General features: G+C 35.3%; 1 protein-coding gene across 11 annotated transcripts in view; it reads right to left on the bottom strand.

Annotated features, from left to right (window-relative positions):
- Positions 1–26,010, bottom strand: part of PHF14 (PHD finger protein 14) — a 156,650-nt gene extending 130,640 nt beyond the window's left edge. For 4 of the 11 annotated variants that reach the window (XR_015797834.1, XR_015797836.1, XR_015797837.1 and 1 more), the window contains exons 1-5: positions 25,799–26,008; positions 25,223–25,333; positions 17,152–17,846; positions 6,592–6,736; positions 3,078–3,237 (exon numbers count right to left, since the gene is read on the bottom strand). Coding sequence is in view for 7 of the 11 variants with exons in the window: in XM_088150651.1 (XP_088006777.1) it covers positions 3,078–3,237; positions 6,592–6,736; positions 17,152–17,846; positions 25,223–25,333; positions 25,799–25,829 (1,142 nt within the window). In the remaining 4 variants the exon portion in view is untranslated. Of the gene's footprint in view, positions 1–3,077; positions 3,238–6,591; positions 6,737–17,151; positions 17,847–25,222; positions 25,334–25,798 lie in introns of all 11 variants that reach the window. The other 7 variants (XR_015797838.1, XM_088150653.1, XM_088150647.1 and 4 more) reach the window with 5 other exon arrangements.
- Between the last annotated feature and the right edge of the window lie 348 nt (positions 26,011–26,358).

Genomic DNA, 26,358 nt, shown 5'->3' with positions numbered 1-26,358 from the left:
AAAACTGATTAAGACTGAAAGCACCAGAATGATATTTGGCAACTTGTTAATGCCCAGCCCAGCAAAATGTTCTTGCACCTTGAATAGATGGAAGGCAGTCTATAGCTCCTTCAACAGCTTTTACCACTGAAGTGGTATTTTTATTTATTTTAAGGCTAAAGACTGAAAGACTGATTTGATGCTGAGCTGGATTTCATTTGTAAGCTTTTTCCAAGATTCCAACTTCATTTGGTGGTAGTGATTTTTTAATTTAAACTTTAAAAATTAGCATTTCTTTTAAAAATATATTAATATTTAAAAACTAAATAAGAGTAAAACAATATAGCTATTTTATAATAGAATTATACAGTTTATAATAGATACCTAGTCTATCACATATGTATCAAAATGAGAGGAAGAAAAAATAAAAAGTGAACAATAAAACACTATATTAAACTACTAGAAAAGAAAAAGAAAAAAAAGATGGGGAAAATTCCTACACTAAACTAAAAAATCAAAAATAACAAAGCAAAATCCCTAAAAATTTAACTTTCTTTCTCTAAATATATGTGTTTGTGTGTATGTCCATATAAAAGTGTGTATATGTGTATGCATAAAAAAACCTCATTTAATGATAAATATATACATTGATAGATACACAGATATCAAACTACTAAAATTACATGACTTTCTTCAATTTTTTCCACATAGTGATTCCATTTTTACACAATGAATTGAATCTAGATCATATGGAATTACATTTTCTGATCCTGCCACTCTGTCAATACAAAGCTAGTTCAAAGGCTGAGAATTGACAGATTTCACTAAGCCAACTTTTTGAGCCAGGAATACAATCATTCTTCCATGAGTACATAATCATTTTTTTGGCCACAGTCTAAGCATTATATTTCAAAATTCTTTTTGAAATGAAAGATTCCAGATTTTTGAGAGATAATTTAACAAAAAAATTTCATCTTTAACTTTTAACTGCCACAGAGAATCTGGTTCACCATAGCAATAATATCTAACCAATACAGAGTTACAACTGGACAAGCCTGTAACATATGTATCAAAGTTCTGCCAAATGTATTACATCTCTAGTAAAAAAATGAGAGCCAATAATTTTAAAACATCTCCTGAGATGTCCAATAATCTCTAAAGAGGAGGTTTTTTGTTTTGCTGAACTAGCCAAGTTTTTAAATTGTAAAGAAGATACCACTTTTTTTTAAAACTTGGATGCACTGATTGAATAGTAGAGAATGTTACAAAGTGTTACAATCTATTGATATTCAATCTTTCTAGACAAATTATATTCCTTTTATATAATTTCAAAACTTTTTAAAGTATTGTTACTTATAGCTGGTTGAGGATAATTATACCACTCCAAACCCATGCTTTCCAAAAAATGTATTTACCAGCCATTTCCAAATAAGAATTATTCCAAAGTGTCAGTTTCTTATGATAAAAAAAAAAATCAAATTTGTACCCTCAAGTTAGCCTAAAAGGTGTATTGTATCACAACAATGTTTGAATCAAGGTACCTAAAATCCACTAACTTAAAAAATGCATAAAAAATCCGGGACCCATTACTTCTCTGGAATTGAAATTTCCACTATGTTCAGACCAGTTTTATTTGCAAAGTTGTGGCCACTGAAGCATCCCCATGGTCACGTGATCATGATTTCTGATACTCCCTGCCAGTTTCAGACAAGCAAAGTCAATGGAGAAGCTGGCAGGAAGTCGGAAGTTGCTCCCGCTCCCACTGCCTGTGATCATTCTGTTTATTTGTTTAAGTAAGTAAATATTGACTTATTACTGAAATTTGTTTGCCACTACAATTATTTTTCTATTTATAATATATACTCTTTTTAGGTTATCATGGGACCATCTAGCATTGGGGTAAAAAATATATGGTCAGCCTAAAGTTTAATGTTCATTCTGATCACATTAGACTGTGCTAACTTTCTCTCAAAGGATGACCCAATGGGTCACAGGGTTGTCTAGTATATTATTAAAATGGAACATATACTACTGAGTAATTTACAGCCTACACAATAAATACCTGCCAAGGAATATGGGGTTAGACTTGATCAACTGAATTATCTCATAGAGTGAGTATTATGATTCTATGAGTCTTACACAGGCTATGGATTGATCCATAAATGCAGAGTTATCTTGGGAAGCCCATGATTTTCAAGAATTGCTAAAGGAATCTGGCCATTTTCTAAGCTGCAGCTTAAATATTAGGAAAAAAATCCAGTTAATAGTACTTTCCAGTTTAGGCTTAATGAAGAACATTTATCATGCCTTATTGATCATTATGAATGTTCTGTACCAAAATTTATTAACATAGTACAAGAATTAAGTAAACCTTCAAAAGGGCTGGTTGTCAAATTTCATGTTTTGATTTAATATACATAAGTTTCTTAATATGGTTTCAGGAACAGTAATATGATTTAAAGAGCTGAACCTGATTTTTTAATATTTTTTATCCTACCTTTATTACTTTTATAAAGAATTCAAGGTGGTGAACATACCTAATACTCCTTCCTCCTATTTTCCCCACAACAACAACCCTGTGAGGTGAGTTGGGCTGAGACAGAGCGACTGGTCCAAAGTCACCCAGCCGGCTTTCATGCCTAAGGCAGGACTAGAACTCACATTCTCCTGGTTTCTAGCCTGGTGCCTTAACCACTAGACCAAACTATACAAAAAAAAAAAATGGAATTAATTAATATATGAAGTACTGTCGATCTACCAGGCATGTGGCAAAGCAAAAAATTACTCTTTTACATTAGAAAATTAGTGCCACCACATATTAATGATCCTGAACTAGCATGTGTTCGTTATCCTAATGAACTGGCAGAATATCAATGTAATGGAAAGACTAATCAATATTATTTGTGTCATCAAGTTTTAATGCATGTTTAAAAACTGAGCTTTTTATAATATGCTTTTGTTTTTGTTTTCCTTTTGTTCTCATTTTTCTTCTTTGTACCTTTTTTCTTCTTTGTATATACCAAAGCAATAGATTTTAAAAAGCACAAAAAGTAAAGGATAATTTTCAGAGACCTACCCTATAGTTTATTTCAACTAACCTGCCAGCATCTGTCTCCTTGAAGATTCCGTCTTGATTGGGACAAAGTTCACAGCTTGGAGAGACACCACATTTGCAAGCATCACAGAACCATGGTTCAGTGGAATTTTCTGAAGCAGAGCTCATAATAGAATCACTTTCACCATCAACACCGTAACAACCTGGAAACAAGGAAAACATGAAGATATTAAAGGAAGGTAATATCAAGTGATCAAGTGCTAAATTTAAGAATCAGAAAAAACAAGGGAATAGAACATGTGATTGGCTCATAATTTCTTTTCAAGAAGGGTCTGTCCCAAACACTAAGTAGGTGAAACTCTTAGAAGAAAAAAAAAAGTCTAAGATTGTGTCCCGAATGTTATGGTACTCTTTCAGGAGACTTGGTAATGCACTCAAAGTACACGCATTTAATTTGTCTATTTCACTATGAATTCTGATCATATTGGTTTTATAAATAATCAAAGAATACATATGTTAATCCATATGTAATACATAAGTACAGTAATACACATGTCAGAAATGATAGTGAGGACATTTCAAAGACTTCAGATTTCTAGAGGGAAAAGTCTATAAAAAATAAAAATGAGATATCCTTTTAAAATCTCTGTAGAAGCCCCTATACATTTGTGTTTTCCCCATAATTGTGCTGATTGCTCCTTCAGGCAAATGAAAGCTGCAGTTTTTAAAAATCAAAAAGCTACTAAATGGTTCACTGGATCACATTTTGCAATTGTATGTGATAATAGCTTTACTGGAGTCTTTTCCTCCTTGGCATCATGGTGGTTGTACTCCCTGTAGCCACACTTGCTATGACTTTTAGGAAAAGCAGCCACAACATTTAGGGAGAGCACTTAGTTGGAGAAGGCTCTCCCACTGAATCACAGATCTCTGCAAGAAAAAAAAATCTTTTGTTGATTTGTAAATTTGACTATACAGTATGGTAATTAGTTATTGACAGAAAAAAAATCTTCAGGAATACACAATATTTTAAAGCAAACTCTGTTTCAAACCATTCTAAGAATGGTTAAGTAGCACACTAAGCACCACTTAATAACAACATAACAGTAAGTAGAGAGCCCTAAAGAAAAAACAAGAGAGGTTTTACAAGAATAGGAATAAAGATGACCATCAGATATTTTTCTTTAGACCTTTTGTGATCAGGAAAACTGATACAGCTGGGGATGCTCTGCTATCATAATTCAGTTTAGAGAATATTTGTTTAAAGACGTCCATAAAAATGACAGAACAGCTTCAGAATTTCATTTTTAAAAACGGAATATTACAAAAGAACATTTATAAAAAAGCACTTTAAAAATGAATTACACTTCTTCACTTAGACTAAGCAACACCTTCTAAAAGCACTGTTAATATATTATCAAACACATGATTTTAGACACCTAATAAGCAAAAATTCTATTACGAACAGGGGAACAAAAAAAGAATCTATATATTGCAGAAACCATGACTAGCCTATTGTGTGAAGATACTTTTAATATAAGGAATGCTTTCCATCTTCCATGTTTGTTTTCTTATGATTAGCTGTTTAATTTATGACTGTAGGAGTAAATGGTACCTATTAATTTATATTGGAGAATAAACTAGCATCAGAAATCAGCACTATCAGGCAGTTGCCAGGGCCTACTGCTAACCCCAAAGGTTAGGGACTATTGCATAGCTAGGGCTATGAAAGGGTGGAATGTTGGATTAATTATATTTCACAGATGGGAGGGATCAGGACTCTCAGGATAAATTTTGGTTGCCACTTTCTTATCATGCCTATCCCTAGTCTGAAAGAAATCTCTCCTAATCTATTTAAAAGGAATCTTATTTCATGTAAAGTTTATGATTTGAGAAAAAATAATTATTGGGGTTGGAGTGGATAGTTAAATCTTAGCTTCAACTATATGCAACGTGACTACATATGCATATAATATAAGTAAAATGTTTCTTCTCAACCAATCATTCTGATGTAATTTCAGGGCATTTGATGGTACCTTTCCATTAGTTTCAGTAAGAATATATAACTGCAAATCAAAGCTCCTCAACTGAAAAATAATGCACTAGCATACCTGCTACCAACATTTAATACATACATTAATAACATTTTACCTTAAAAGACTGGCAAAAACACCTACTCAATGTTTTTTATTTCTACTCAGAACTCAAGGTCAGACTTTATTACCCAAGCCATTTAATAAAAAGGATTATGGCAGGCATAAAGAGAACAGTGTTTAATTTCTCTTCCAGTAGAGGAAAATACAAATAGTTGGCAGTCATAACTGATGAAGGACAGTAATAACAGTAACAGGTTTCTTCAGACAGATTTAAAAAAGAGAGAGAAAAGAATAAAGATGTCAATGAAGATTCAAAATTCTAACAGGCAGCACAGAAAAGGGAGAGTCCTCAGTTCTATTTTTGGCTTAGTCTTCTCCAACAAGTGGATATATGTCCCAACTGCCATTTATAAAGAGTAGAATGAAGGGCCAGGATTGAAGATTCAGTCTCAGAGAAACATGTGCAGGGAGTCTCTATAACCCGGCCAGGAGAAGTGCAACCTAAGGTATTGAAAAAACTTGCTAATAGTCTTGCCAAACCTTTCTAATCTATAAGAAATACTGGATAATGGGTGAAGTACCACATGAATGTCCCTATGATTAAAAAAAAAAAAGTGGGGGTGGGAAGAAGCATACACGATACAAGCAGTCCTCACTTAACGATGATAACTGAGACTGGCAACTCCATCATTAAGCAACACGGTTGTAAAGCACATTGTCACATGACTGCACCCACTTATGTTGGCAATTGCAGCAATTCCAGTTGCCATGGTTAAGTGAATCCTACGCGGTTGTTAAGCACAATGTCACATGATCACTATTTGCGACTTCCTGCCAGCTTCCCTACTGACTTTGCTTGTTGGAAGCCGGCAGTGAAGATCACAAATGGTGATCACATGATCACGGGATGCTGTGACCGTAATTGCAAGCCAGTTGCCAAGTGCCTGAATTGTGATCATGTGACTGTAGAGACGCTGCGATGGCCACAACCACGAGGACCGATCATGAGCCTCCTCATTCAGTGCCACTGTAACTTTGAATGGTTGTTGAACGAGCGGTTGTTAAGCTAGGACCACCTGTATTACACACCAGACAATATGATCAATAAGTGTGGAAAATGCAGGGATTTCTGATTAGTCCTTCATTTCTGTATGTAAAGAAGCAGCAAACAATCAGTTAAAGAACTACTTGTCATCTGTATTAAAAAATAGTTCTTTCAAAGTTGATACCTCAAGCTGCTGGCTACTGCAATCTCTCAAACCTTAAGCAATATCATTTTTAATGATTATGCATATGCACTATGCATTTGGTTGTACATACCCATGAGCTACTATTAATTACATTATCAAACAATTACAAAATGCATTCATTTAAACTACTCATAAACAAATTCACTTAATATTTCTAAGTGAACAGTAATGCTTCATTACTCACAGTAAGTTGAAGACATGATAGAATTACCTTCATGTACTGTTATTCCACAATTGTCACACTGGATTATTTCATCAGCATCTTCACTATTATCCCCAAGGCAAACACAACAAATCATAATATGGTCCATTTTCTGGGAGCTCCAGTTTTGAGATTTTTCAAGAATCAGCGAGTCCTATCAATAAAAAGTGTAAACGCACTAATTAGATTGGAAAAGGTGCTATAGCCAATTAAAATTTTCTTGTGTTTTAATTACATTATGTTTATAATTATATTATAGTTGACCGATTTAGTTATTCAGTCCTTTTATTTATCTGTTGTATAATATTATATGTGGACGTGGTGAATAAGTGAATGATGGGCCAATTACAATTACATTGGTCCTAAACAACACTTAACTTATTTCAACACTTCAACAACACTTATTTCAGTGCTCACCCTGTTCCATCAGACTAAGAGAAGATAGGAGAATTAATAGGATTGCCAATATGTTCTGCCCTGATAGGAGAGTGTCTATTTTAAGTGATAAAATGATTGCTTCATCTGAGTAAGCAGAGGCTGTTGCAGATACTGTAAAAGTAATAAAGGCAGCCAGTTTCCATGAACTTAACAAACTGGATGAGTAAACAGAGAGAGCTAGCAGTTTGGTAACAGAATTTAAGAGGCACTTCCTAATAAATTTTCTGTTTAAAGTCAACATTATGTACTCAACTAATCTGACAGCCTGAGGATGGAATATAAATTAAAAAAAACAACCACCTCTTTTTCATGGTATCTTAAGAAATAGAAATGAAGATAAATGGCATGACTCATGGTCATGGACTACAATGTTTGCAAAATTTGTGTTCTGACTGAAAACTACGTGATATTTGTCTGCAACAATGGCAAGCTTGTAGAGGTGCTTGGAAAAAAAAATCAAAGAGAGGATGAAGTGAAATTTATTAGAGCAAATAAATGAAATGCTGCAGGAGTTGCTGAGAGAGGAAATGATTCTCCGTAAGAAAGAATATTAAAATGAAGCAAGCCCAACAAACAAGAGTGACAATTATAAACAAGACATAGGGTTCATATTCTGCACCACTGGAATTCAGCAACAGCTTTGAAGACTTCAGAGAGAGAGAAAAAAAGAGTCTGAGCTTTCATAGAAAGAAAAGGGGCACTGCTGAACAGAAGACAAGAAAGTGGTTTCCTAAAGGGCAGAGGTGTCCCCTGCAAGAGGACATAGAGAATAATCAAATTACCAGGTGACTCATTATTACGATGAACAGAAACAAATGTGTGCTAACCAAGTGATTGATTCATGAAATGTACTGTTTGCCAGGAACAAGAATTATGGATGTCACAAGACAAATTCAAAGACTTATCATATCCATTTACAATTATCCCTTTTTGTTAGTCCATATGAGAACATATGATACTGTTACAAACATGCTCAACTTGCTGTCTCAGATTATATTTCCATCACCATGCTAGAAGAATAGGAAGAGAAAGAAGAGTACTCAGATGTGTGTTTCTGGGATTATGGACTGCGTTATCAGTATGATAAAATGGCACAAGATGAGTTGTACTTCACAAGACTGGTAAAAATATGTTTGCTGAAGTATGGGGAGCTTGATCAGAAGAGCTTTAAACTGAAGCCTGGGAGGATTGATATTTATTTGTGGAACCCCAGGAGGAGTGTGCATCATCCATATCTCTGGGGGATGCTGTTCCAGAGGGCAGGGGCCATGACAAAGAAAGCATGCTTCTCCATCCTGCAAGATGACAAAAATAAAAACTCTGAAGTAAAGTCCTTATATATAGATACAAGCTTGTGCACCACAGGATAAGATGGGAATACTGCTGTAATTGGGTCTAAGTAATTTGATTTGATTAACAAATCCATAAAGAATCCTGGCTCATAAACTGTATGCTCTTTGTTACCTATACTCTAATGCTTGCAGTGACAAGCTTCAGTTCTTAGTACAGAAAGACAAATCTGATGTACTAGACATAACAGAAATCTGGTTGGATGATACAGAAATTGAATAGGAGCAAAAAAAAGAGAGTAGGAATGCCAGTGCATGTTGAAAATAATCATAACAAGCTGGGAAATCTAAACAAATGAACTCAGCAATGCTGTAAATAGTATTCCAGCTAAAATAAACAGATAAGTGAATAAAATCAATATTCTTATTGGTGTTACTACCATTCATTCCACCATGTGGGGGTACTTTCTAAAAATAAAGAACAGAGCTTAAATATAGTAGTGATAGGTGATTTTAATTAACTTGGCAAAACAACTTCATCTTTCCAAGAAACATGTCTTGCTGACAACATTCTCTTTCAGAGGTGGAGGAAGGCACAAGAAATTAAACAAACCTTGACTTGATACTCACCAATGGAAAAGATTTAGTTAGAACATTGGGGGAAAGTGATAATAAAGTCCTGGAATGTTTTATTTTAAAGGAAATTAAAGCTGAATGTAGTTTAAATGCATTACGGTATTTCCAACTTCAGAAAAGCAGTATTTAAAAGAGCAGTAATAGATAAGATTCTGTGGCAAGTAAAACTAATGGGAAAAGGAAGTTAAAATGACTGCAAGTTCTTTTTAAAAAAGTGCAATTGCAAGCAATTTCAATGAGGACAAAAAAAAACAAAAACAAAGACAAAAGAATCAATGTCATTGTACTGAAAGCTTAGTGAAGATCTAACAACAAGAAAGGCCACATGGAGGAGCCAGAAAGAGGGACACGTAATAAAGGAAAAGTGTATACAGATACCCTGGAACAGAAGAAATGTTGTCAGAAAGGCTAAAGCTAAAAAATGAGATGACCCTCACACTAACAGGTAACACTGAAAAAATAGCTAGTTAATTCTTGTTTTGGCTCAGTCTTCTCTGAAAAGACAGTATATGTTCCACCAAGCAACTGTGAAAAGCTGAATTAAGGGCTTGGATTGAAGGTTGAGACTGACAGAAACAAGTTCAAAGAATACCTATTTACTCTGAATGAGTTTCAACTTCCTAAGCCAGATGAACAGTATCCAAGAGTCTGGTTAAGAACTAAAATACTGCCTATATCTTTATGTATTATTTTTTGAGAAATCCTGGAAAACCGTTTTAAGTGATGAAAGTCAGGAAATGTTGTCCCCAGCTTTAAAAGGGAAAAAGGAAGATAAAGGAAGATTACTTGCAAAGGTTCTAGAGGAGGTTATAAATTGATCTGTAAGCATCTTAAAACAATATACTAAGAAGTTGGCATAGATCTGTTTTTTTAGGGAAAAACTTTATCTAATTTTTGATCAAGCACATTGGTTAGCAGATTGTCAAAATACTGTAGACATAATACACTCTGATTTCAGCAAATCATTTGATTATGTACCCCAAGACATTCTGATTAGTTGAAGGCTAGTTTAATATGCTCTGGGTAGCATGACAAGCTGATATGGAGCTGGTTTGAAAACAGTAATGAAAGAATACTCATCAATAATTCTGCATCTGCAATGGAATGAGATATCAAGTGAAGTGCCACAATTTTTGAACTTGGATGGAGAAGTGGAGTGAATGCTTATCTAATTTGTAGAAGACACAAAATTGGATAGGACAGCTAATACTATAGAAGACAGAAATAAAATTCAAATTAGGCTAAAGAAATTGCTTGAAATATAGTCTGAAATATAACAGACACAAAGTTCTTCATTTAAGAAACAACACTGAAAATCACAGGTAGAGTATTCGGAATATCTGCTTACTGATAGGAGGATTTAAATTAGATGTTAGAAAAAAGTTCCTGACAATAAGAACAGTTTGACAGTAGTACTAATTAAGTAAGGAGGTGATGGGTGTCTTTGTGTATGAGTTGGATTGCCATTTGTTGGGGATGCTTGAATTTGGATTCCTGCATTGAGCAGGAAATTCCTTATAAACTTCATGATTCTATTAACTTCATTCTTACAATTAGCAATGTTTTCCTTCCACTATATATCATATATTCAACACAGAATCCCTAACCTGATCTGCAACAAATAATTCAAGCAACTTTCAATCTTATTCTTATGAACCAGGTCTGAGTTGGCTACCAAACTACTTTTTGTCACATATTTTCTCTGCTCTTTCGGTCACTTTTTTTTTTTTTTTGGAAGTTTCATGTAAACAGCTCTAGGCATATAGCTCTCTCTCAGTCCATATTACTCCAATGCACTTGACTGCCTTAGAAGGAGCAAAGAATGTATTTTGTAGAAAGTATTAAAGCAATTATTGAAACTTAGAGACATATAAAAGTTACAAACACAGTGCTAAAGGTTAAGTGTTTTATAGCAATAAAGCAATTTCAAATAATTTCAAATAATATAGGTAGGATTTCAAGAACCACAGAAAAAGATTTCTAACCTAAAGGGATCTTTAGGTTTCATTTATTATTTTTTTCCCAAGTGGCAGACATATGGTAAATTACTTTTGAAACTTAGGGCAGTCTGAAATCCAATTTGCAATACTACAGAGAAGCCAAGAGTCCAAAGGAAAAAGCCATAAAATTCCCTTAAATTCTTCTGAGAATGCTTAACTACTATTTAAATTCTGATTGATAAAACATATACTGACATAATCATTCTTAAGAGTAGATCCACTCATTAATCATAACTAACTTGATGTTAAGATGTCAATTACAAGTGTGATTAACTCTGGTTCTATCACAGTATTATTTCTATATTTATCCAGAGTTTTTCTATGATTGTTCTATGTTTTCCTATTCACAGACAGTACATTTTGTACTACTAACACTCTTCTCTAATGTTCAGCAATATCTTCCTAGGCTGATCCACCTTTCTCATTAATATCAGTAAAACATCACTGTCACCAGTTGGGCCATATTCAGTTGGAAAATATCATTGTCACCACTTGCAAACAATGAACAAAACCCCAGGGCACAGAGCAAATATAATTTTAAAACTGTAATAATCCCAAGTTTAACATCTGAAACATATGGTTCTTATAAAATCTTAGACATGTATGTCACTGCACATACACATTCACTCTAAGAAAAGCCCCACGATGTTCAGTGAGGCTTACTCCCAAATAAGATATTATAGGTTGCAGTCATAGTTAACTTCTTACTATATTACTCAGCATTGCCCCATCATAGAATCACAAAAGAGATTCTTTTATATTCAATAAATGCCAAATGAGATCATGAAGAATTTGAATTGACTTTTCTCTCTGACAGCTTTTTGAGAGCATATAATTTAATTAACATCAGGGATAATTATTCTTCTATGATATGCTGACATTTCTTACTTTCAAAAGAGAACAAGATAATGAAGAATTATCTAGAAACTAAAATAAAAACAAAAAACAAAAAAAACAGACTACTTCTAATTAAATACTCCTGAAAATCTTTATCACTTCTAAGTTTTGAAAACCTGTGCAAATGTACCCCAAATCACAGCAGACTCAAAAGTATCAGACCAAAAAAACAAAAACAAAAAAGAAGTTTGCAGAAATATATACATATACCCAGCTCAATGATGGCAATGGTGCAGAATATTGACAGGCTAACAGAAAAATTAATGGGAGTAGAAATGAAAAGACCCAATAACTGATGGAGGAATACAGGCCAGAACCGTCTCACGTTTTGAATGTCATTTCTTGGTTTATAATAACAAACTATCAGGAATCAATCAAGAAATGCAAGATTTAAACATTACTGGAAATGGGCACTAGCATTCATTCCACTACCACCAAATCTCCCTGAATCCAAATTGATATAATGCCTGGAAAGGAAAGAACTCTAAACAGGAGTACTTCCAAACTGCTGTTAAAGGGACCTATTTCAATCCAACACACCCATAATAGTTGTGATTGAAATTACTAAGGGTTTTCATATGAGAGTCTTTAAATTACTAGTTATATTATCTTGAAGCATGAAGACATCAAAGCTAGTTTTACTTAAATGAATCCTTAAAGCCACTCTTAGATAACATGTGGCTCTCCATGGAAAGAATAATACTAGCAGAAACCTAGTAGATTTCAGTGAGTTAACAACTTATTTTGGAATTGTGAAAAAAATCTACCTTTGATCATTACAGGTTTATAAAAAGCACTGTAACTTTCCATTCCAGTGTGAAGAGCAACAGAGGTTTTAATGAAACCCTCCTTTTAGGCATCTCAGATATTCACAATTATTTCATGGTTGGAATTAGAAGCTATAGAGAGAATGTTATCAAAGCATTTCATGTTGTAGTTGTTGTTTTTTTCCCCCTTAAGGAGAAAGTAGCTGAATATGATAGGTAGAAGTCCTTAGGATCTGGTGTTATTTCAGAAGCCTGTATTAAACTTACAGGTATCCAATAAACTATGTCCTCTAAATTGACAGTTCACTGGTCATTTGCTTTGGGATGATTCTGCTAAGATCACAGGGAAAGCCATTCTCAAAATATCACTGAAAATTTCAGCTCAGACTTTGAACTGCCACATTCTTGAATAACCTCAAAATTAAAAATTCTAATGATTAAATGCTCTTCCCTGGGTTCAGACTCAAACTTAAGAAATCCAATCCACTGTGCTACAGAAAGGGATTATTATATAACAACTGTGACTTCTTATATTGTTTACTCTAGAACTACAGCAGTTGTAGTGACATCTGCTTATATAAATAATCCCCAGTCAATACTGCTCAGAATTCGGGGGTCTCTACTTCAAAAACATGGGAAAGGCTGATCTCCTATACCAGCGGTCTGCAACCTTTTTGGCACCAGGGACCGGTTTCATGGAAGACAATTTTTCCACAGATCGGGGGGAGGAGATGGTTTCGGGATGATTCACTACTATAAAGCCTGCCACCAGATGCAGCTTAATTATCACTTGCCACTCATTGATAGGGTTTTGATATGAGTCTGCAAGCAATTGATTTATTCTGGTCTCTGTGCAGTCAAACCTCTCTGCTAATCTATATTTGCAGCCGCTCCCCAGTGCTCGCATCACTGCCTCAGCTCCACCTCAGATCATCAGGCATTAGATTCTCATAAGGAGCGCGCAACCTAGATCCCTTGCATGCGCAGTTCACAGTAGGGTTCACGGTCCCATGAGAATCTAATGCCACCGCTGATCTGACAGGAGGCAGAGCTCAGGCAGTAACGCGAGCGATGGGGAACGGCTGTAAATACAGATGAAGCTTTGCTCGCTCACCCGCCACTCACCTCCTGCTGTGCAGCCCAGTTCCTAACAGGCCACAGACCGGTACAGTCCACGGCCCGGGGGTTGGGGACCCCTGTCCTATACCATTATGAAGAATTTTCATTTATTTACAAAATCCTAATGTAAAATATTTAAGAAGCCATGAACTAATTTTATGTTTATTGTCTAACCAAAATGATGTCCCCATCAATTGATGCAAGTGCCATCTTAGAGTAATACCCCCCCAGAAAAATAATTTCTAAGATGATCCCTGTGATATGCACACATATTTAAAAAATGTAAAAAAAAATTGTTTTCTTTAATTGTTTGGTTTTTCTCATATGCAATGAATGTAAATTAAAGGTATAATTTCTACATTAGGGCTATAGTTTTATATATAACTGCTGTCAAATAAGCCTCATGGAATTAAAGAGACTTTTGTGGTAATGTGCATAAGATTTTGCTGCAAATAAATTAATTACCTTTCTAATGTGTCTATTTTAAACATACATACACACTGTAGGCTTCAAAGATTTGAAGAAGCAAGACACATTTCTCACTGATCTTCTAGCATTCCTATCTAGTTGTGTGCAAAACAGCAAATGTGTTGATCCAAGTATGAAACTTTGTGAAACATTTCTTGTTCTCAGCATTAAACAACTGTACTGAATGTGAAACAAGTTGCTTTGAGCATTTCTTTGATGTATTCTGAGCTCAGAACAGCTGTGTTCGGAACACAAACCACTCTGTTTCAACCTTGATACACTTAAAAAAATGTTCAACATCCCATTTCTCATTCCAAACAGCAGTTCTGCACTAAAAACAGGAAGTTTTGTGCATAAAACAATTCAAATCCAATCTTTTGCATATCTTACTCTCTTTAAATATTAAAAACTCTATTTAAGTATTTTCTTTTCAACATCAGTGAAAAACTTTCAAACCTTTCATAATGATACTGAAAATACTATGAAAACTGTTCATTAAGTAGTATCATGTAACAGACAGAGGAAAAATAGGCCCTGATCTGGGCAAGTTAATTGCACCTGAATCCCAGTGAAATTCTTGGGATGTGATAGTCATAGCTATAAGATGCTCAGAAAACAAATTATCAAGGTTATGTTATTTAGAACATTTCTATGAAAATAGGTACAATAAGTAATTATTAGGTTATTTTAGGTGGCAGCACTGCCACAAAGACTATTTTAGCGTGAAGCATTTATTTCTTTTCTTTTATTTATTTAAGCAATTTATATGGCCACCCATTTCATTCATGGTGACTCCAGGCGTCTTACAGAAATAAATGAAGCATGGGCTTGCCATGTAGATGCTCATCCAGGCCCTAACCAGACATAGACTACTTAGCTTCAGTAAAAGAAGTCTAGATTACATAAATATAGGATGAATAAGATCCTTGACTGAGATATCAAAATTATTAAATTTTTCAATGTTTCACATTTTACTTCATGTTTTAAGGAGCGAAAAGGAAGAAGATCCATCATAAATGACCAAGGCTGAGAATTCAGAGGACTAGATTGAAATGTTAGCTATAATATATGTCTCCACTGAAAAATTTCAAAATATAGCACTGATTACCATCAGTAAAACAGCACATAGCACTTAGCAATGTGATTCAGAGCAATTAATCTCTCTGGCCCTCATTTTTCTCATTTCTTAAAATAGAACACAGATGCAGCTTTCAGTCTGAAAAACTAATCTATGTGTATATATGTGTGTGTCTGAAACTTTTCTACCCAGCCGCAAAATCTTTGAAGATTTCATTGCAATAACTTCCAGTAATGCAAAAACGAAATGCATTTTTCGTTCTTAAAAACAGTTTCTGAAGATGACGGTGAGAGATGCTGCAGTAAAAACTTCAAGGCCAGTTTTTGCTGAGCATGTTTTTGTCTCCTTTTGCTTCTCGACATTGTAAGGCATAATATTCATAATAGCTTTATAAGATTTGGCATATTAATACCTGTAAAATGTATTGAGCAACTTGATTAGGAGGCGGCCCAAGGGCAAAAAAAAAAAAAAAAAGCCCTCCTACAAAAACTGCGCTGATAAAAGATCAAATAATTCAACAGTGATAGAGTAACTATCCATTCTATCACACATGGTCAGAATATAAAGCATAATAGCAATGCACTGGGATATGCCAAAACGTGAATGTGCTTGGTGCAGATCTGATACATCTGAAATTAAGTCCCACTTACCCTAAACAAGGTCCCAATAGCCTTCATTAGCTGCAGGTAATTTTAAGAGTTACTTAAATAAATAAGCAAAGCATTAGTCCTATTTTTTTATATGGCTGCCCATCGCACGTACATGACTTTGGGTGGTGGCTAACAGTCTGCTGTCTTTTTTATTATCAGCAGGTTATCATAATCCACTGAAAATTTGATGCTATACTGCAGTATGGTTAAAATAACAATTCTAAACAAGAATAGGGGATGTCCCATTATTTGCAAGCAAAGTTATACAGGGCTACTCTGTTTATTTATTAACACAACAGATATTAACAATTGGGCCATAACTTTAACATAGCAAAGAATGGTTCCATGATGTTTTAACATCTTATATTTTAGATTCTGAAATTAATACGTGTTATCTAAAAGCTTAAAATCTTTTCAAATGAGAATTTAAGTGTGTAATAAAACACATGCCAAATAAAAGTTGTGGGATTAATTTTAGACCCATCAGTTAAATAAATGGGTGAAGTTTAAAACTTCAAAAATAATGGTAAAAATGTTTCCTCCTTGCTAAAAAATAAAACCAAGCCCAATTTAATGTCAACAAATACAGCCTGAATCATAACATTTAAAAAAGCTGATATACCTTACTAAAAAATTACATACAAGATCATTAAAGACTAGAAAATAAATAATAGTAAAGCAAGCCATCTTAAAGTTTCAGCATAAGAATGTAAATGAAAGCTTGATATCAAGCCTTTTTAAATTTTTCTTCTGAGAGTTCATGACTTTAAAAATTATACAATATTATGCATTGTTGTGTTTCAATATACACAAGACAGACTTATGTTCTAACTGAACGTAAGTCCCTGGCTCCTGGAATAGCAGAGAATGTACTGCTTTTTAGCACCACAGACCTTGCCTACAAAATTGTGCACGCTTACTTTTCATGGGCCTTTTTGCATTTGATGTATAAGGTGGAAGCTCTTACTAGAAGTTAAATTTGAAATACAGTCTCAAATCTGAATCCAAAATTCAGTAAAACCAAAAATCTAAATCCAAAACTCTAATGGGATTTTAATAAAGCTGAAGCAAAAGTATCTTAATGAGCACTCAGCACAATTCAAGGGCTTCTTAATACAATTACTATTCAATAATTTTGCCTAGCTTTAAAGAGTAATTTCAAAAGAATCACACTGCAGAGTAGGATCCATTTTTCACCAGAGGATTATATAAAGTTGGCTATTCTACCTCATTGCTCTTGCTTTGTGAAAGAGCCAGGCTGTCATTTGTCAGCTCCTCCTCCTCAACACTATTTCTGCTAAGGGCTTTGTTTTTTTTCTTCTTGGATTCACCATCACTAGCACCACTGCTATCTTCATCATCATTGCCTTCCTCTTCATTGTCATCCTCATCACTTCCACTCCCATCATCTTCATCATCCTCATTGTCACCATCACTTCCTTCTCTGCGTAATGTGTTTTTCCCTTTCTTTTTCCCTGCAGTTGGGCGCCAATCATTGTCATCTTCACTGTCATAGTCATCTATATCATTTAGTTCCTCCATGGATACAAAATCTAACAGAGGGCGATTTCTTCTCAAGTTCCACTTTTTGGGCTCATTTGTTTGCTCATCAACACCAGTATCTCCTTCATGTGGTTTCTCTCTCTCTTTTTCTTTCTCCTTTTTCTTTCTTGCCTTCTCTTCTCCTTCTCTATCCTCCTCCTCCTCTTCCTCCTCTTTTTTCTCACTTTTAATAATATCTTTCTCTGTTATTGGCAGCTCTTCTCCACCTGAATTTTTAGGTTCTTCTTCTGTTTTTTTCCCTTCTTCTTCATCTTCTTCTGCCAGCTCTTCCTCCAATATATTTTCTTCTGATTCACTACAGGAACCTTCTCCGCTATCCTTTGATCCATCTTCACTGCCATGTCCACTGCCTTCAGAATCTGTTGAGCATATGAAAATTTAAAAAGGGAATTCCAAAGCAAAATGTACCAAAAAGAAAAAGATTTTTTTTAAAAAGCTTGAGGCAATTTGCTTAGTCAAATTAAATATTATTTCCTTAGTAGCCAGCTATTTTTCATCTGGGCAATTTTTTTCCCCTTGAAATAGCTTTTTTATAATGAAAACCTACTGATGAAGATTGCTTTTTTTTTTTTGCTAGAATACTAAGAAGCTGTGTCTCTATCTCATTGTATGACATGAGCTAGAAACCAAAAGTTTAGATATACAGCTCAGCACCCAACCTGTTTCACTTAATTCTGCTATGCTAACTAAATCGGTGATTTAAACAGATCAGTAAGCCATTTCACACAAGGTTAAAAACAACAGTAATTCTTTCTAAAACAATTACAATTCTTGAAATGATTAAAATAGTTGTTTCAAACTTTTTATACATTTTCAGTTAATTAAACAAGAAATGTGATGCAACTGCATTTAACTGTTAAAAAATCTATTTTATTCAATGTATACATTGCTTTCTTTCATTATTTTCTATAAAGGTGCCATCAGGATCCTTTTGGATCATGAGAAAAAATAAGGTATGAAGCAAACTGTTAAGGATTTATTTTGGTATCTTTAAACACTACTTTAGCCTCTGCAACTTTAGTTAGTTGTTTTAGAACAAACAGGACACAACTGGACTATTGTGGTATATCATTTGTATAAAGAACCTAACATGAACATGGCTACTTGGGAATACTTTTTGGTTGAAAAAGACTCAAAACATAACTCTTGGGAAACTTGAGGAACATACTAATAAGTCCATATAAAAGTATCCAGATGTGTACCTTTTTTATGCAGATACACAGAACAGATAAAATTATAATGCTCTCAAGGGGCTCTTATATATGCAACAAAAACCAACACAGAGTCATCTGAATGACTTCAATTTTTCTAAAGGCCAACCAGAGCATAATAGTACTGAAAGTCAAACAACCTTGGAAATACTCATTTGAAAGACAACATGGCACTACAACAGGATGGTCCCCATCTATACTTCCATCTCTTTCTAAACTTCATATACATCTGATTAAAAAAAACCAAAACTCTAGATTGCTTCCTCATTCTAGTATGTATATGCCATTGTTTTTTGGAATATGGCACTTTAGCTAAGCAGTAAACAAAACAGAGCATAAATACTGAATGCAGTGAAATTCTTTGATAATTATCTGTCTTCCACATTTAATTGGAATATTCCTATTTAGCACTATATTAGAAACCTCATATATTCAATTGTTGATGCCTTGTGCAAAGTCTAGCACTAAATCATAAGATGATTTTTATACTGCCCTGAGTAGCAGTCAGAGTCTTTTGCACATGCTTCTGCCTGCTCCAAAGTCCAGCATGATATGAGATACAACTTTCCTCCTATGTCTTTTGGCACATGCAAACATCTGGGAGAAGAATGGAGCTACATGTCATTCTGAACCAAGCAGCAGGAGCATGAGATGGAAGCATAGTTTCTAAATAATCCAAAAGTTCAGGGCAATACAGAAGACTCCTCGCCCTGATTTTTTTTCCATGCACAGAAGCTAGGGAAGAGAAGGAGGTAACAAGTACTAATTCACCAATAAGGCAAGCTCAAGCAGGACAATTAGATGAGAAGACATGAATTCTATCAGGAATATTTAATGCCTTGTTTTAATCTAATCTGAATGGAAATTGAGAAGAAACTGTAAAATTAAATTAGCTGTATCAATGTATTTTCTAAGATAATATTCTTGTTAAAATGTAGGTGGAAAGTATATACACACATACAAACATATATGCCAGTGTGTGTCTATATATACACTCACAGATGCCTATACTACATACATATACTTTTATGCATCACAGTAACTGAAAAAGTCTCAGCAGATAGCAGTCTAGGTTAGTGTTTAGATGAGAGACCTCCAGGGAATACCAGGGCTGTATTCCTGACTCCTGAAAGTTGAAAAAAGAACTTTCTTGTAGGGAGCAGTGGCAAAACTCTTTCTATTGCTACAAAGGAAATGATACATTGTGTCCATAGGGTCAGAGCAGTGCAGCTCAACTTAAAGGAGACTTTATTATTTTAGATGAAAAAGCTTTAACTTAGATGTAGGTAAGCCTTTTTTGGTTAAAGGTGGTCCCTATTACCCACTGTATCATTGCAGAATGTTTCCTGCTTTTGAAAATGAAAAAAAATAACTTGCAAATAATTTGGCATGTCAAGGAACCTTACAAACACAAGGCCTATGCATTATAATGTATAGGGATGTTAGTGTGTTAAGTGAAAAATGCCATACTATTATTGCTCAAAATATTTATGTAATAAGAAGTGTAACTAGAATACAGTATGCAGCTTCTGTCGAGTTACTTATATTAATATTGGCTCAGGGTTAAGTAATGCCTATAATATTCTTACATTCTCTATGATAATTTCATTACCAATTATCTTTAGAAATATTTAATTGTATGTATACAGATGTGTTATGTATGGAGTGGTACATGCTGTAGTCCTTGTCACTCATCCTCTCCTACCACACACCAATTCCTCCAATCTGAAGAAAAGCGAATTGGCAGGAGTTCCCTCACTTAATAATGCATGCGCAAACTGACTGGACTGCCCTTTAGGGTCTCTGTAACAGGTAAAAAAGGGGTTTCAATAAAGAAAACTATTTCAATCCCTTTCAAAAGAAAAATGCCAATTGGATTTATTCTTGGGGCAAATCAGAATTTCAGAGTAAACCAGAAGATGGGTGAGAAAAAGCATGGCAAAGTCTTGGGCTTCTTAGATATCCCTCTTTTATATTTTATGAAAAGACATAATGATCTGGAATAATCTCCCTATAGAGATTTGGGTGATTCCCACCCTTACGTCATTCATAAAACTGTTGAAGATCTGATTATTCTCCCAAGCTGGGGGACAGGGTGATTGTGGTGCCTTCTTTGTTTTGCCTTGTTTTATTGTGGTTTGATCTGTGTTGGTTTGATTTGGGTATTTTGCTCTTCTGGTTAGTTGTATTTTTGTATCTTAGTTTTTAGTTGCTGGGGAACAGGGTGATTGTGGTGCCTTCTTTGTTTTGCCTTGTTTTATTTTAGTTTTATTTTGGTATTTTGCTCTTCTGGTTAGTTGTATTTTTATATGTTGGTTTTTGGTTGTAGGTTGCCCACAGACGTTTGGGAGTTAAGCAGCCTATTAAATAAACAAACAAACAAAAAATAAATAAATAAATAAACAACACCAAGATTATATTATTAATGTTCAAAAGGTAATAATGTACAGAGTTTCCTATATGCAAATGACACGAAACAAAGGGAGACCCTGATTTTAATTCAGGACCAATCTCTAAAACAGTCTCAATCCCAGATTGCCTAACCAGTCTAAAATTGCATAAATTAGTTTGAAATACTGACACTTATTGTAAGTAGTCTCATCTCAAGTCTCCAGTAAAATGTAAACCAAGGCTTCACATCATGAACTGCAAGGAAGACTGTTGCAATATTATAAGCTTTAGAATTTTCATTCAACATTTTAAAGAACTGAAAATGATGAATGACCTTTAACATTCTTATGTATCAACACTTGCAACCTTCAATGACCATTATCTTTTCACATTAAAATGACAACCCAATATTATCTAACTACCTTTGAGAAAAAAGAAGTGCTACACTTCAGTCATTTTATAAAAAATAAAAAGGCATACTCAAATAACAGCATTTGATCAACAGAATGTAGGAGACTAGTCAAGTTTAAAAAACAAACAGAAGAGAAATGTAGGTATTCTACCTTCTTCAACCTGATATCTCCAGATATCTCCAACTACGACTCCCATAATTTCTAACCAGGAGAGCCAATACTATGAATTCTGGGAGTTGTAATCTAATGCATTTAGAGGTCACAAGTTTAGAAAAGCATTCATCAAGTCCTCAAGATAGAATTTACATTAAAATTTTGCATTATTTAGTCATTTACCTCACAAAAATGTTATAAACTAAATTAACAGCGGCTTGTACAAAGTCATGCAGCAAGTTTCAAGAATAGGGATTTGGGTCTTCATGCTGTCCACACATGTATGAAAATATGACTGCCTTTACTAACTTTGTGCCCTCCAGCTGGACCTTATCACATTAGCATGGCCATACTGGCTTAAAAAAAATATCTCGATAGGAAAGTTGCCGTTTGGTATCTCTATGATAATATGGGTATTTTTGATTCATGCACTGAAAAAATAGATGCAAATGTAAAGTTGCTACAGTACTAAAATGCCTTATTGTTGAAGATACAAAGGAGGATTGTGATATCTTATTATATGAACTCTGATATGGTTATGTAATAAGCTTCAAATTGACTTGCCTAAGTAAACATGTACATTCAGATGGGTTTGCAGTGGCAGTATAACAAAAATAAACTTCTCCCACAGCAGATTACCTAAAATCAATAGCTCACCATGCAGAGGTACCCAAATCTACAAATAGCTATTTAAGTAGCCACTAATCTGGCTGCTTATCTATTCTGACTTCAGTGAAATTAATAATGTAATAAACATTAATGTCTTACAGGCAATATATTAATTGTTCCTGGTGTATTTACAAGTAATATTTACATTTTAGGCAATAAAAACATTTTGAACTTTCCTCGCTAGGATATCCCCAAAATACCTGAGAGACTTTTTAGACAGTAACATTTCTACAAAGGTATTATTCCAGTAAAGCCTAACATCCTCTAACATATTGATACTATAACTTCCAGAATGTTCAATCAGATTACGTTTGGCAGGGGAGTCCTTGCTCCGATACCATGTTGGTTGGTGTTGACAACACTGGCCATAAATTCTGAGTCACAGTCACAATACATGTAGAGGATGTCAGGTTGGAGAAATCTGATGCAAAGGATAACGTAGATTCCATAACCCAGATATCTGACAACTTTGCATGAGGGTACATAGCCACTATTTAGCACTGGTATAGCCTAGATGAGCTTTTGATCCCCCCCCCAAAAAATGAGTTGACAAATTGAAATGTTATAAGTTTACATTCTTTAGAATTATAGTCTCCTCAAGAAATAAAACTCACTTATTTTAATATGAGAATAGAGATAATTAATTTCAATTAATAATTTGAATATTAATTATTCATGATACTTATTAATCATTTTACATTACAGTTCCCCAAACTGTTTCAAACTAGCAAATTAGAAATGGTCATTTCTTTATATTAACAGGAAAACAAACATCATTTACCAAGATATTGATCATATTTAAATTAGCTTCATATTATAAAGTATACTTTGATAAATTTTACAGCTATTGTTATACGTTACATATCAGAGATGGGAAAACTCTGCCCCTCTAAATGCCACAGAACTACAATACCCAGCATCCAAACTAATGTGCCCAATAAATGGGGATGCTGAAATTGTAATTCAACACTGCAAGTGCCACAGGTCTCTTTAAACCTACTTATCCTGGTTATATTCCAACAACTTCTCACTAATGGTAATGATATGCAGTTTGCCATAATGTTAGAAGAAATAATAAATATAACCTATTTATTGTGACAATCATAGTGACTTCCACTCATTTTATAAACCCAAAACATATAAGCTTATAATATTAAACACAGCTAACAAAAAGTCTACTTTAAATAGGAATAATCCAAATTTATATTATTAATTGATTATATTTTCAGACTGAAAGAAAGTGACAGAAATGCTTAAACTACATGCATCTGTCACACTAGAATGATTTTTTAAATTGCCTAATGGTCAATAAAAGGCTTATTGGATTCAACATTCTTGCTATTTTGATGAATCTGTTGTTCCAATACAGCTATAGGAAATGGTTGGAAACACTTCCTTTGAGTATACATTTATACATAAAGTGCAGTGAATAATTCATAACTGATTCTGGCATCGTATATAGCCAAATCTGCTCTTACAAGATATATTAATCTGTGCAAGGCAGAACAATTTTTATACAGGGCGTCTGTATTTCATTTCTCATGCTTAACTAGTTTAACTGGATTTTGTGATTGTTCGGATGGAAGTCTGTAGATTCTATTCAGCTTTGGGTCGCATTCTGAAAGACCCAATGTACAGTTCTAGGTCCTGTTCCTTCAAAGCACTCCCATGTGGGATGCTTCATTTCTACATTCCCACCAGCAATTATTCCTTGCCTTCTTGGTTCTTTGAAGATTTAACAAAATGTCAAAAACTAGATGGATAGCAGGGACTGAAGTCTACATATAAAAATAGTCTAACAACAACTACAAATTATGTAAATATTATACTAGAGTGCTAGAGGAAATAATAGAAACTGGCTAACATCATTTAGTCAATGAAGGAGCTGGCTGAGAAAATAATGGAGCATAAACCCCTTTACAGTATTATTCAACATGGAGCACTCTGGATAACAACTCCAGCTTTCTTCCTGCAATGGTTATGCTATACACCAAATGAAGGCAGGGAACCAATATCGTGAAAGCTATGTCAGTGAGAGGAGATTATCCAGAATGCTCATGTGTTGAACATTTTGGATATATTCTCTGAAGGAGTGAGAATAATCATGGAAACTGATTACTCACAAACACAGAAGAAACCCGAGAAACCAAAAAAAAAAAAAAAAGTCTGGAAAAGTATTGTAAAAAAATTGGTGGCAAGAAAAATGGGATTTACTACATCTCACCTTTTAGTCAGATGAAGGGGACAGATGAAAGCATGGGAGTCCCCCCTCCCCCTTATCTCTCATTAATTGACTTTGCTTCCATCCTCAAACTTTCATAAATCTCAGAATGTTGCTTTCCTGTTTCAATGGTCATTCTCCTTGTACTCCTTGGTAGTCACCCTCTGGGGGAGATGGGCAGTATATAAATTAGATAAATAAACAGAAGTTATTCTGTGTTCATCCACTGCGGCCTATTTGATTTTGGTTCAGTATATTGCGCAAACCCAGCCACTGTGGTTTGTAAACTGTGGTAACATATATGTACCTAATAGTGGCATATTCAATAAATCATTCTTAAATGTACTGTGACTCAGTGCAACGTGTAAATCCAGCCAGCACTTAGCCATAGATTAATGAATAAACCACAATTGGCTTGGTTGTCACACCATGCTAAACCCAAACCAAACAAGACACATTACAGTTTAGTGCAAAATGTGAACCCCCACGTTGTAATTTCTAAAGGAAAAGGCAGTGGTTTTATGTATTATCTAGGCACCATGGTTCTTTTCCTAGGAACAGTTAAGGCATTTTAAAAACAACATTTTATTTTAAAAGTGATAGAAAAAAATGGATGGGGTGGGGGAGAATCAGCTTAAAACTACTTTTAAACATGAGAAGGAGAAGCATTTATTTACCTGAAGCATCTCCAACCTTAAAGTCACTGTCATCTGAACTGTCATAATCTAAAGCTTCCAGCAGGGAAGCTGCCAAAGGCTTCACCTGCCTCCTCTTCGAGCTACGATCCACTGCGGAAAAGAAGAGAGAGAGAGAGGGAGACAGGCGCGTGTTTCTTGTGATTATTAGGGGCTGTCTGAAAGGGGAAGGGAAACGATAATCATTAAAAAAAAAAAACACCACCCTTCAGACCCATTATAGCAACGCACTTTCTGCTTTAGAAGGAAAACGGTGGGTGGGTGGCAGGAAAGACAAGGATGCGTCCCCTTGGGGAGAGCTTGACAGGGCGGAGGAGGCCACAAGAAAAGTGCCTCTGCATATGGCCAGCACAAGGAGAAGGGACGCCCGCAATCCACTACCGGAGCTTAATGCGGTGGGAAGGAGGACGCCGAAAAGGTGCAGGCGTCAGCGGCCGGGGAAACCTTCCTGCCGGCTATGGCAAGGCTGCGCTTCCAGAGCACAGAAGGGACGGCGGCTCGCTAGGGCGAAGGGAAGGGTACAAGGAGGAGTCCCTGCAGGGGCGCTGCTGGACTTACTCACTGGATCCGAGCAGCTGCTCCCGGGCATACAGAAAACCGCCTGTGCCCGGCAGGGAGCTTCGCTCCCTTCAGACCGCAGCCGCGCTAGGGCTGAACGCGAGGCTGCGCGGTCCCCTAGGCCAACTCCGTAACCCAGACAATAGGCGAAGTCGCGCTCCGGATGCAGTTCGCATCTCTCCAAACCCCGCTCGGGAGCCCAGCCTCCGCCGCTTCCGCTGGGTGACTCCGCTGCGCATGTGCAGAAGCTCCGCGCAGGCGCCCTGGGCAAAAGGGAAGGTTTGCCCTTCTTGGCTCGGAGGATCATGCGCTCTTTGCGTCGAAACGCGCTTTCCTATTCAGCACCCGCGAAGGTGGAGAAGTCGCGCGTGGGTGTGGCTGCCTGCTTCTAATCTCTACCTGCGCTGTCTCGCCTCTGAATCTGACACTTTGACACGTATTTTCGTCATTATAACCCTGGAAAGACATATAATACAGGAGCCCATGATTTGAGAACAAACTTTAGCAAGGAAAATAGCCTGTCATAAAAAAATGAACATTCAGATCCTCAGCCAAGACAC

This window comes from Python bivittatus, unplaced genomic scaffold (assembly GCF_059951505.1).
Source record: "Python bivittatus isolate LINGU-HERP-01145 unplaced genomic scaffold, Pbiv_v1 ctg000610_np1212, whole genome shotgun sequence".
Taxonomy (NCBI): Eukaryota; Metazoa; Chordata; class Lepidosauria; order Squamata; family Pythonidae; genus Python; species Python bivittatus.
Note: the sequence above shows the minus strand (reverse complement) of the source record. Positions and strands in the feature narration are given on the sequence as shown.